At 53.8% G+C, this 12,551-nt stretch overlaps 1 protein-coding gene across 3 annotated transcripts; it reads left to right on the top strand.

Moving 5' to 3' along the window:
* FGF8 (fibroblast growth factor 8) lies at positions 1-7,568 on the top strand. Of its 3 annotated transcripts, XM_052677172.1 has the most exons (6): positions 1-85; positions 196-232; positions 1,827-2,007; positions 5,146-5,252; positions 6,071-6,346; positions 6,683-7,568. In XM_052677172.1, the coding sequence occupies exons 1-6, from the start codon at positions 54-56 to the stop codon at positions 6,686-6,688; spliced, it is 639 nt and encodes a 212-aa protein (XP_052533132.1). In that variant the 5' UTR covers positions 1-53; the 3' UTR covers positions 6,689-7,568. The 3 variants fall into 3 exon arrangements, with proteins under 3 accessions (XP_052533132.1, XP_052533133.1, XP_052533131.1); XM_052677173.1 differs by lacking the exon at positions 6,683-7,568 and having other exon boundaries at positions 1,860-2,007; positions 6,071-6,463; XM_052677171.1 differs by lacking the exon at positions 6,683-7,568 and having other exon boundaries at positions 6,071-6,463.
* The last annotated feature ends 4,983 nt before the right edge of the window (positions 7,569-12,551 follow it).

The raw sequence follows: 12,551 nt of genomic DNA, 5'->3' as shown, positions 1-12,551 counted from the left end.
CCCCCCCTACCCCGCCGCCGGGCTCCGGGCTGCCGGCCCCGCAGCGCTCCGCGATGGACCCCTGCTCCTCACTCTTCAGCTACGTGTGAGTACCGCAGACCTCCCTCCGCCTGCCCCCAACCCTCCCTCCTTTCCTCCCCGCAGCCCCCCGGCTCACACACCTCTCTCCCGCTTTCTGTCCACCCCCTCTTCCAGGTTCATGCACTTGTTCGTCCTCTGCCTGCAAGCCCAGGTAAGCGCCCGCTCCGCCGCCGGCTTTGTTCGCCCCTCGGGGCCGGGGATCGCGGGGGGGTTTCGGATTAAAGCCCCGCAGACGACGCGAGCCCCGCTGGAAAGAGCCGGGAGCGGGTGGCTGCATGCCGGGTGCGGGATGGGGTGCGGGGGACGGAGGGCCCCCCGCCCACCCGTGAACCGGGGGTTCGCTCCTCCCGTTCTTCTTTAAATCGCACTGTGGATCGCCCCTTCCTCTTGTCTGGAGTTGTTTTTTCATCCGAAAAACGAAGTAGAATTAAGAGAAAGGGGTCGGGATGGAGGAAGAAAAGGGGGAAAAGGAAAAAAATAAAAGAGGAGGAAAAGAAAAAAGGGAAGGAGGGAAAGAAGGGGGGGATAAAAGTCAATTTCCTTACTAAAAAGCGCAGATTTCGCTCCAGCTGAACATTGCTGCTGCTGGTTGGCATCGCCGGGGCCAGGAGTGTCAGCGGGAGATGGGGCTGTGGCTGTGTGCAAAATGGGGAGAAACCCCCTCCCCCGGGGCCACAGGTGCAGAAGCGTTTTGAAAACGCTCCTTAAGCCGCTTTTTATTATTATTATTATTTCATTGGAAGCTCAGGAGAAAAAAAAAAAAAAAAATGGAGTTTCCATCCCCAAAGCAGAGGAGTGTGCGGTTGTATAAAACATAGCTGTAATATTTTGGAGGACGAGACGGAGCGGCACGGCTAATGACCTCTCCTCCACATGGTACCCTCATCAGGGCCGGGAGAGTCCGTGCATTATCCACAGCCGGCTGCAGGAAAGGCGCGGAGGCAGAGGGGTGGCACTGCCGAGGGGAGATGTCGATGTATGGGCGGCTGCGGGAGAGAGGCGGCTCCGGCTTTTATTGGGGTCTGCTGGTGGTGGGGAATCTTCCCGTTTGACGTGGGGGTGGCGGGGGGGTCCTGGCCTGCTGGTGTTGAAAGGAGCGACCCGCTAACATTTGCTCGGAATACGTCTTTATAAATGTCAGTGAGCAGTGAAATTTTCCGGACTTAAAAGAGGGGTTGGAGACGAAGGGGGAAAGGAGTCCTGTGCTGGGGATGGGGGAGCGGGTCGGGCTGATCCTAGAATTGCTTATGGTGAGGGAGCAGCAGATCTGGAGGGGCTGGGTCGGCTGCTGCTATGGGGGCCAGGGGTTGGAGCTGGGATGGGGACGGCACCGGGAACGGGGTGATGGTGAGGGATGGGTACGGAGCTCTTTGGGGTTTGTGCTATAGGTGAAGGGAGTGGTGTCCTGACGGCTCATAGCTCTGCCTCGTCTCCAGGTTTGGGGCATGAAGAGTGGGGTGTTTAGGGGCAAAGGGGGTCCTGACAGCTGCCTACCCCATCTTGGGTACCTCTGTGCCAGCTGGGACCCACCGAGTCCTGGCAGACCTCAGGGGTCACCGAGCCCCATCATATCCCCACGACTCACACACCCGTCTGGGGGATCCTGGTCCCAAAGGGCTCAGCTCCCCCCATCCCACTGACTCTGCTCCTCCTCTGCAGGCGCCGGCGATCCTTGCTCAGCCCGTTCGCCCCCCTGAGGAGTAGAGATTATAATGGTGTGTCGTATATTTTTTAATTTCCTAAAGGTAACTGTTCAGTCCCCACCTAATTTTACACAGCATGTGAGGGAGCAGAGCCTGGTGACAGATCAGCTCAGCCGGCGGCTCGTGCGCACCTACCAGCTGTACAGCCGGACCAGTGGGAAGCACGTGCAGATCTTGGACAACAAGAAAATCAATGCGATGGCTGAGGACGGGGACGTGCACGGTAAGGAAGGACGTGGTTGAGGGGGTGGGCTGGGAAGTGTCCACAGCGCTGTGTGCCGATTGATGATTTCCGTCCTGTTGGTTGGCCAGAAATCATTAGGATCGCTTGGCGTGTGCAGGGGTTTGTGAAGGGAGAACAGCAGGGTGAGCGCTCAGTGGGTTTGGGTGCTTGCGGGGTGGGTGCTGCTCGCTGCTGCTGCGCACCTGACTTGCGAGGCTTGGTTTGGCACAGGCAGCGCTGACAGTCTCTGATTCTTCCTTTGGAGGAGAAACAGAGGGTAAAGTTGGAAGAGACGCGAGGGGGTTGAAATTGTAGGTGAAGTGCTGCTCTGGAGTCCTGCCCTGAGTTAGAGCCATCCAAAGCGGTGCTTCCCCCACATACTCCCCTTCCTGGTGCTTCCCCTTCCCCAGCTAGGAGTGTGGACTCGGCGAGGTGTTGGCTGCGGGCGAGGAGGACACAAAGCTGGGGGGGCTCTGCAACTGTGCACGGCCCTCCTGCTGCTGTGCCACACTTGGCACCCCATGTCCCCCCAGCCCGTGGTTCCGTGGGGAGGAGAGCGGTGCCACGCTGCAGCCACCCGAAGCCCGGGCACCGCGGCCACACGTGCTGGTGTCACATGGGGACAGTGGCGTCAGCCCCATCCATGCTCAGCGGGGCACCGTGCCCCATTCCCTTGTGGACAGGAGGTGCCTGTGCTGCCGTGTGCTGTACGGAGCCATCCCAACCGTCGTTCTTTGATGTTAGCCGCAATTTCCCTTTCTTGTTGAGGGAGATTAGTAGGAGCACTTTGCTTCCTTCCCCGGTCTGTTTGGTGTTTGGTTTTTATTCCCATTTTTGCTTTGGCTGCCGATGTCGCACCAAACTTCAGCTGTGTGTGGAATCCCGTACGCAGTGTTAGTCGGGAGCCGCTCCTGGATGGAAGGAGCGTCAGCCAGCTTCCCAAGCAAAAGGGCCAAGCAAACCCCAAAGCCTCCTCTGGCTTTAGCCCTGTAACGCCTCCGTTTTCAAGGCAGCTCCGCACCTCCAGGAGCGGCCAGGTTTAAATAAGGCCAAAAGGAGGGGACGCGCGGCGGCGGCTCGAAAAACTCTATTAAAACGTAATAAAAGAGGTGAAGCATCTGAGGAGCGGGGCAGGAAAACGAGGGCTGATCTAAAGCAGAGAGAGAACAAGCAGTTTTTCAGATGTAAAGTTTTAGGAGTTGCAAGTCTGTAAATGTTAAAATAGAGGTTCGGGATTGTTCTATATGAATCTCCAGGGAGGCCCCCATGTCTGGAAGAGCTATTAAATCGCTTCTTACTTTCACCTTTTTTAACATTTCCTGAATACTTTCTCCTCTTCGCAGTCCAGTTGGGGGATCAAGTGTGTCTCGCTGCATTTTTTCAGCGTTTACGTAGCCGCTTTCCCTTCAAAGTTTGAGCACGAAACATAACTTTTCTGGGATAAATCTGTCACTTCAGCGAAAGAACAGAGTTGAAAATGTTAAGCTCCCCCCGTCCCTTAAATAGGGAGAAAAAATGTCGCCCCAAAACCTTTGTCAGAAGAAAATACCCTTCGTTAGAAAGGGCCCTTCCTTCTGCAGTGTGTGTTTTTGGTTTTTTTTCCCCCATCTGATTTTTGGGGCAGGCGTGCAGAAGGAACTGATTTATTTTTGTGGGTGACCCCTTTTCCCATGCTGACGTTTTTACAGCTGACTTCACATGGAGCCCGGCGCTGTCGGTTATCTGTCTTAATTGTCAATATCTGATGGACTCCTTCTCGGCCCTGGCAGCACTGCTGGCTTCTCCCTTCCTCTCCTGCGGTGCCGTTGATCTGCTCACCCCCCTGCGGTCCCTTTGCTCGGGTTTGTCCCCCTCCTGCAGGCTGATGGCTGTGACTCCAGGGCTGGAGGGGAGCGCCGCGCATCCGTGCCTGCCTTCCTCCTCCCTCCCTCCCTGCTCTTCCTATCTCTGGGAGAGAGCAGGGAAAAATCAATTCTCCTTAAAGCTTTGACTGCCTCCTGGATCAATCCTCCCCCATATGGGTGATTGGGGGTCCCTGGCTTGGTGGTCTAGGGACGCTGAGCCCCTACAAGGGGCTGGTGTGAGGTGAGGGCAGCCAAATTTCCTGGCTCTGAGCTGGGCTGAGGGTGTGGGATGGTGCATGGGGTGCTGGAGGTGAGGAGCTGTGGGGGGGCAGTGGGAGAAGTCCCCACGCTTGGTGCAGGATCAAGACTTTGTGGAGACAGGCGGTGATTTACCTGTGATCCTGAAGTACTGCTCAGGCTGGGTTTAGTGAGCACATGGCCTGGGTCTGCCATCCAGCAGCATCACTGCAAAGCCACTGCAGGGCTGGGGGCTACTGGTGAAAATGAACTGCATCGTGGTCCTGAGGAACTGAGCATCCCATCTGCAGAGCTGGGAGAACGGTGCACCCTGTGGGGCAGAGGCTGTGTGCTCTGAGTGCCCCTGAAGTTGGGGGGGGCAGCAGTGAGGGCTGGTTTGTGGCAGGACGTGGTGGTGAGTTGGGACAGCCCTGGGGGGCTTTTTGTGGGGAAGCCTTTGGCACGCGGCACAGCATGGCTCTGCTGCTGCAGTTGGGTTTGGGGTTTGCCCCAGGAGGAGAGCTGCCGGGGGGCTGCAGGGCGGGGAGGAGGATGCTCTGTTCCCAGGGTGGCCGCGCAGGGGGGAAGGTGACAGGTCTATTTATAGGCGGCCCATCGACCTGTGATTTGCATAGCTCCTTAGGAAGTCAATCGATGCCTCCATTAAAAAACTGAGACCAAATCAATATGCCCTCTCGACTTGTGCAAAGGTGAAAGGCATTAAAAGGATGGCCGTACCCTTCACGCCTCCCCTGCCAGCTGCAAAGTCACTGCTCCTCCTGCAGCCCCAGCTCGGTGCAGTGTCCCCACGGGCTGAGGACAGCTGGCAGAGCACTGTGCAGGGCAGCTGCCCTGTCCCCTGGGATCCCTTTTTCCTCCTGGGATGCCCCTGTGGCACCTGAGCCATGTGGATCTGGGCAAGGCAGAGCTGCTCCAAGTGACAAAGTGAGGTGACCAAGGCCTGCCATGCAGGGATGCAGTGACATGGAGGAGGCTGGCATTGCCAGGTTCTCCACCCCTGTGACCTCCCCGTCTCTCCTCCTGTTGCTCTCTCCAGCCAAGCTCATCGTCGAGACCGACACCTTTGGGAGCCGTGTGCGCATCAAGGGGGCGGCCACGGGGTTCTACATCTGCATGAACAAGAAGGGGAAGCTGATCGGCAAGGTAGGGCGGGGGCTGGCACCCATCCCTGGGTTAGGAGGTGGGGTGGGGAGCACAGGGCTCTGTAGACAAGGAACCCGCAGCCCGGCAGCAAGGGAAGGGGAGGGTGGGTGCAGTGTCCTTGTATCTCCCCGAACAAATAGGCGGATTGCCGGGCTATTCTCCCCGATTACATGGTACAAGGGCTGGGAATGTTAAGATGCTCCGTGGGGCAGGCCCTGAACACACTGGTTAGTCACGCTCCCTCTGAGCCTCCGTGCTCCTACCCCGGGGTGGATGAGCAAAATCCTGGCAGGGCAATGAATTTTCAGGAGGGTTTTTCCATTTCTTGGGGTTGGCTGATGTTAACCTGCTCGGGAACCATGACACATTGGGTCCTCTCCCTGGTCCCTGTGCCTTGTCTGAGGTGCAGGAGCTCAGCCTCCAGCTATTCCATTGATCCCTGCAACTAGTATCTGTGAGTGTTACAGAATGGTTGGGTCGGAAGGGACCCTGAAGACTGTAGGATCACAGAATGTTTGAGTTAGAAGGGACCTTTAAACCCACTCAGTTCCACCCACTGCTGTGGGCCGGATGCCCCTACCAGATCAGGGCCTCATCCAACCTGACCTTGAGCATCTCCAGGGATGGGGCACCGGCCAAAATCTGGGCAGCAACCGAACCCTCATCCTTCACATCATTCCACCGTCCTCACAGACCACGTCTTGTCCCTTCCTGTGCTCACTGCCCAAAGGGTGGGTGGGTGGCTCACTCCCAGCTAGAAATCAAGCGGTGAGAAGCGCTCCCGTCGCTCATCCCCATCCCTCTATCCCCGTCTGCAGAGTAACGGCAAAGGCAAGGACTGCGTGTTCACCGAGATCGTGCTGGAGAACAACTACACGGCACTGCAGAACGCCAAGTACGAGGGCTGGTACATGGCCTTCACCCGCAAGGGCCGCCCGCGCAAGGGCTCCAAGACCCGGCAGCACCAACGTGAGGTGCACTTCATGAAGCGGCTCCCCAAGGGCCACCAGACCACCGAGCCCCACCGGCGCTTCGAGTTCCTCAACTACCCCTTCAACCGCAGGAGCAAAAGGACTCGAAACTCCAGCGCCAGGGTGCGCCCGTGACGCGTGCCCTCGTGGACTGGCATAGAGACGCTGTGATAGGGTTCTTAAAGGGAAAAAAAAAGAAAGCAACAGCGGGGCATGGGGGGAGGATAAAAGAACTTCGCTACTAGTTGTTGATGGTTTGGGGGTGGCTCTGTTTTTACAAAAAAAAAAAAAAAAGATAAAAAAAAAAAAGAAGAAAGAGGCTCTATTTTTGTACTCCAACTTTACAAGAGATGAAATGTTCAAAGACTGCTGAAGGGGGGAAGAGCCCTTCGCTTAGAAATGTTTTAGTGTTTGGGGTCGTGTTTTGGTTTGTACTTTTTTATTTTTTTTTTTTCGTAGCTCTAGGGGGGAAAATCCTCGCTTAAAACAAACAAGGAAAAAAAAAAGATGGGAATCCAACCCAACCGAACTGAACGGATGCTCACCTGAATGGATGCTCAGCAGAGAGGTTGGATAAGGATGGAGGGAAAGGATGTGCCTCGAGGTGACGGAGGATTCACATGTCCACTAGGGCCAACTGCCCTTGAGTGCCTCGTAGGGAGTCCTGGACCAGTTTGGCACCGCTCACCCATCAGAGCATCTGTGGATAATTTTTTATTTTTCATTTTTTTTAACTACTACGGTGAGGCAGCGGGTGATGGCTGATAACTGTTTTTGTTGTGGGTTTTTTTTTTTGTTTTTTTGTTTTTTTTTCCATCTTCAAAATGTGAGCTTTTCACCAAAAATTGACTTTCTTTAAAAAATCAGGTGGATTTTTTCATTTGTCAAATTAAAGAAGCTGACAAATCACTGCAGAGCCCCTTTGGGCTGTTTTGTGGTAGTATTCGGTTTGGTGCTTGACTCTTCCATCCTCAGCTGTCTCTTCCAGGTTTGCTCTCTCATCTTTGCCCTCGGAAAAGAGAGGGTTTCCGTAACAGCTTCTGTTGATGGAGGCCCAGACTTTTATTTAGGTCAAAAAAGGATCCAGGGGAAGATGAAATCCTTTGAGTGAGCAAACCCAGCCCCACTCCGCTCATGCTGCCCTGGGACTGCCTCTCTCCAAAGGGTTAAAGCAATTATTCTTAATGGGGAGGGCAAACAAAGACACTGGATAGAAGCCAGGACCAGGGGTGAATTTTCATCCAATTTTTTTTATTTTTATTTTTTTCCTGTTTCCTTGAGGATTTTTTTTTTTTTCAGTTGTGTACAAAATTTAATGTGAAATGATTTGAAATATTTATTTAATATGTGCATTAAAAATTTGTATTAGCCTACCTGAGCCTGCCTGCTTTCCTGGGAGGGCCTGGAGAAGCAGGATGGAAGGGGGGTGGGGAGGATGGAGAGATGCAGGACAGGCTGAGGCTGCTGCATGGTGCCAGCCCTTCCCAAAGCAGCAGAGATGGGAGGGTGCCTGAACTTCTGGATCCAGGTGTGTTTTATGGAAATCATTTTCCTTGAGGAATTCCCAGGGTTAATGGGGAGATGGCACCTCTCTGCCCTATGGAGGTGCGTGCATTTGTTCCTCGGGGGTGCAGTAAAATGGAATCTTGGCACGGGGAGAGTCTTTCATGGAGTCATATCAGAATCGCACAATGTTGTGTTGGAATGGACCTTAAAGCCCACCCAGTTCCTCCCTCCTGCTGTGGGCTGGGTGCCACAGCTCAGGGTCCAGGGCCCCAGCCAACCTGACCTTGGGTACCCGCAGCTCTCTGAGAATGCCCAGAGCTTCTTCTCAAGTGGCCCCAGTTGTCTCCAGTTGGCCAGGCAGTGGTGTAAGGAGGCGTCTCAATCAGGGCTGGAGATCACAGTGCTGGGACAAACCCGTGTTGTTGTCCCCAGATTGCTGGGAATACAGGTGAATGGCTCCTGGCCCTTCCCTAGGTGGAGATGGTGTTTGATAGGTCTTAATGGGTGCTTTTCTTTCATTAATTTGTCTAATTGCTTCTCTTAATGGTTTTGCGAGCCTGGATGAATCGGTACTTGGTGGCTGCTCCAGGTAAGGGCAGCAGAAGGGCAGGACTGGCTTCAGGCAGGTCACCAGGTGTCCCCTTGTTTCTTCCCCTGGGATAATGGCATGGGGGAGGGCATGGCCTGGGCACTCCATGCCCGAGGCCACCCAGCACCCTGGGACAAGGGGACAGGGTTTGGGGAAGAAGTGTGTCCCAGCACAGCCTTATGAGCTTGTGCTATTGGCTGTGCTGCTGAGAAAGGCACCCAGGCCTGGCTCCTGCCGAGGGATGCTGGCTCTCCCAGGGTGGTTGGTCTGAGGTTAATTAGTTCCTTTTCATTTAAGAGCTTTTGGGTTACCATACAACCTAGGAGCATTACAATTTGGGGCTTTGTTTATTGCATGAAGGTGTCTAGATTCAGCTTCCAGCCAGCAAATGCCATTTTGCCTTTGCTTGGAAGATTAAAGTGCCTGCTGCTACTTAGTTAATGAGTAAGTGAATTAATTAATGGCTTCTCATACCCTTTTCCTGCACTGATATCACTTGATCCTGGCTGGAGCAGCATGCCCAATTCCCAGCAACGTGGCACTGAGGGATGTGGTGGTGATGGGTTGACAGTTGGTCTAGACAATCTTAGTGATCTCTTCCAGCCTTCAGGATTCCATAGCAGGGATCAGCAGGTGGAGGTGGCAAGAGCAGCAAGCTGTGCTGCTGGAGCAGGGCTGTATCCCCCCACTGCACCAGAGCTTGGTCTGCTACTGGAGCTTGTTGTCTGTGCTCTGTCCTGTCTCTCACCATGAGCAGCCCAGTCATCAACACAGAGTGAACGCACAGCAACTTGTCCATGAGGTGCCCATGGAGCAGGGTGAGCCTTGTAGTGCATGGCAAGAACGGGGCACGCTCCAGTTGGGAAGGAGGGCTGGGCTGTTTGTTTATTGCATCAGGCTCAGCTTTCAAACATCTCCCTGCCATCCCCATCCCCCTCCTTTAATTAATTCTGGGTAAGAAGTCCTGGCTTTATTGTGCCACCGAGCCAGGGCTCCCTGTGGGAAAAGTCACACCTTCTGAACAGCTTCTGATACCATGCAAATGAAGGACAAGTCCAGGAAACGCTTTCATCTCGGACCTGTCCAGCCCCCTGCCCATTAATTACACACATTTCATTTGTGTGAGAGCAATTCCTCTGGAGGAGGGGGCGGGGAATGGCCACAGAGTGTGGATCATCTCAGCCCTGCTCTCTAAAGACCCCTCCTTGGAAGGGGAGTTATAGCCAGAATCAGGGACTGTTAAGGACTCAGTAGGGGATCCCATATTTCTGCTCATGCACAGCCACTCCAGATGGAATCATAGAATGGTTGGGTTGGAAGGGACCTTAAAGATCATCTAGTTCCCACCCCCCTAGCTGTGGTTGCAAGAGTTGCAGGAGCATCCTTGAAGGGAGGTATAGGACCGAGCAGAAATAAGCTCGGTGTTCTCCCAGGATAGCAAGTCTCCAGGGCAGGAAGGCTCGCTGGCCATGCATGGACCAGCCCCAATGCTCCTGCTGAGCATTTCTCTCTCTGGGCCCCTCTCCTTTTTTCACAGCCCCTCTGAATCTGGTAGGCACAGCTGATGGCACCTCCACTCTGGCTCCCATTTGCCTGGGGCTGATGAGGAGAGTCGGCCCCAGATCCTGGAGAAGACACAGAGACAGGGATTGTGGAATCGGTGGGTTTTTGCAGCTTGTTTCCTGCCCATAATAATAACACTTAGCACTTCCATAGCACTTGGGATGCTCCAAGCACCTACACATCTGCTCCTCATTACCACCCCACTTTCCAATTGCAGCACCTCTGCCTCCTGCCCACACACAACCTCAAGCAGCCACAGTTCTCCCCAGAAATGGGGCTACTCCTGCTTTCCCCCAGGAATCTCCTTTGGCGTAGGGTCCCGGGGAGCTGCGACTGTGTTCTGCTTTGGTGTTGGGGCAAGATACTGCTCTCCTGACAAAGCCATGCTGTGTTCACCAAAGGGTGAGCTGGGGCTTGTGAGTAGCAGCCCGTGCTGCTCCACTATGAAACCCACTGCAGATGTGCTGCTCTGGAGAAGAGGCGTTCATTCAATGTACGGCATCTCTCCTGCATTCGTAAGGGCTGGAGCACCAGAAGGTCCCTTGTGGCTGTCAGATGCAGTGGCCAAGATGCAGTCTGTGACTGTGAAGTCCTGAACCAGACTGGTAAGAAGCACTATGGCTGTGCCCAGGTGTTTTTGCTGACCTTGTGCTATTGTGGGCTGGAAACGGGATGCTGAGGGCTGTTGGAGCGTGGGTGCCTGATGTGTATCCCTGCTCCCATCTGGGTCCCCTGTTCAGTTTGGAGGATCCCTATCAGATGCAGTCATGGCACTGTGAAGGTCCCTGCTTCCTAGGATGACCTCTCCTTTCCATATGGCCTACAGTCTTTTTTCTTCTCTTTTCCATCTTTCAGAACTTTTATAATGTAAGGAGATGGAAAAACTCAGCTTCAGTGATCCTTTTGCCAACTCTACATTGCAGTAACACACCCTGGTGGATGGAGTCTCTCATTTTATGAGTTCCTCCCAGAGCGGATGGCAGCCCTTGCCCAAAGACGTGCTATCGTGTAAGGTCAGTTACACCAGGCGGCACCAGCTGGCGTGGCAGATCTTGGTGTGCTCCCTGGTTTCGTTGCTGCCATAGCAAAGCAGACTTTGTGAGGGACTTGGAGGAGGGCTGGAAGGTGGATGCTCACAGCAAATATGAGAAAAACCCCAGTTGCAACTTCCAAAAGAAAGACCAACCAACCCAAAAAACCCCAAACTCAATTACAACGGAAAATGCTTCTGAGATGCAAGGTGACAAGGCGCAGGCTGTACATTGGTAGGAGAAATTTGGCTTGGAGATGTGAAATGAGATGCTGAGTGCTGGCTTGATTTGCATGCTCAGCCCAGCGCCCGTGAGAAGCAGCTGCCCAGCTGGGAGCCGGCCCTTTGGTAACGGCCCGCGAATTTCCCCAGGCTCCGTTAATTGCGGGCCGGCTGCTAGTTACAGCTCCTGGTCAATTGCTGGGAGTGCTGGGCCCTGCTGAACAACCCCTTGAAATCAGTTGTTAGCCCAATTAACAACCAGTTTGGCTACAGTTCTGGCTGTTAACCATCAAACAGATAACTGCTGGTCATGATTGATTTCTCAGCAGTTGGGGTTGCCGTGGAGGAGCCAACCTGTTCCATGAAATGCCACAAAAGCCAAGACTTGGCGCAGGCAGCTGGCTCAGGCTAATGTCAGGGACATCCCACAGCAAGGTGGGCAAGGTGGCAGCTAGGATTTCTGCTTGTTTGGTTGAAATGAGGCCATCAGAGTGTGTTAGGGTGAGCCACATTCACCACCATGTGATGCTCCAGCCCTGTTTGTAGGGCAACCACTGGTACTCGTGGTCATTGCAGCCCTCATGGATGGAGAATGTTTGGTGCCCAGCTCTCTTGCCAGTCTGTTTCTGTTCTATCCATGCAAAGATGATCTTGTCCAGTTGGAATATTCAAGTGTTTCCACATTTCCATCTGTGTGGCCAGCCAGGAGCTTGGATAGGGAATGGGAAGACTTCTAGAGCAGACCAGGATGTTGGCCCAACTCAGCAGGTAGGGTAGGCAGTGCAGACCCATCTGTAGATATGAGTACATCTATTAAAGTCATACAATACTCTTGGAGTCATAGGTAAGGCTGGCAGGCCAGGTTTGCTTAAGGCTGTTGGTCAGCTCTTTCTCCCCTTCTCTCTGCTGCTTCAGAGGAACCTCAAGGTTCCTCCAAGAGCAGATCTGGAGTTCCCTGGTGTGATGCTTTGCCTGCCTACCTCATGGGAGGTCTTGTTGTCCCGGGTGCCTGTCAGCATGTAACCTTGCATTCTGTATGTGATTTCCTGGTTCTCTCAAAGGGGAAAAATGAGAAATTTGGGTAAGCAGGAGAATTAAGAGCTCAGCTTTCCCACTCCTTGGATCTGTAAGCAGAATCACAGAATCACAGAACTGTAGGGGTTGGAAGGGACCTCGTTGGAAGGGACCAGAAATTATATTTGCAGCTTGTGTATTTAAATGTTTGGGCTGAACTGCAGTCCTGGCTGGTGCATCTCCTGCCTGCCTTTTTCTCCCAGCAGCTGTTGGTAAATGCATCCCTCCAGGATGAAGCTGCTGCTTGGGCTTTGACTTTCTCTGTTTTACAGAAAGCTATAAACGGAAGCAGTTGGTTTTGTTGGGGGCTTTTTTTAGATGCTGAGAAGGCTCCATCGCCCCCA

The sequence above is a fragment of the Tympanuchus pallidicinctus genome, unplaced genomic scaffold (genome assembly GCF_026119805.1).
Source record: "Tympanuchus pallidicinctus isolate F22 unplaced genomic scaffold, pur_lepc_1.0 scaffold16, whole genome shotgun sequence".
Classification (NCBI taxonomy): domain Eukaryota; kingdom Metazoa; phylum Chordata; class Aves; order Galliformes; family Phasianidae; genus Tympanuchus; species Tympanuchus pallidicinctus.
Note: the sequence above shows the minus strand (reverse complement) of the source record. Positions and strands in the feature narration are given on the sequence as shown.

Excerpts from the sequence above, each read along its gene's own strand:
- FGF8 (XM_052677171.1), top strand. The coding sequence starts at position 54 with ATGGACCCCTGCTCCTCACTCTTCAGCTACGT. Across the intron at positions 2,008-5,145 it reads TGAGGACGGGGACGTGCACG|CCAAGCTCATCGTCGAGACC; the intron begins GTAAGGAAGGAC and ends TGCTCTCTCCAG. Across the intron at positions 5,253-6,070 it reads AGGGGAAGCTGATCGGCAAG|AGTAACGGCAAAGGCAAGGA; the intron begins GTAGGGCGGGGG and ends CCCCGTCTGCAG.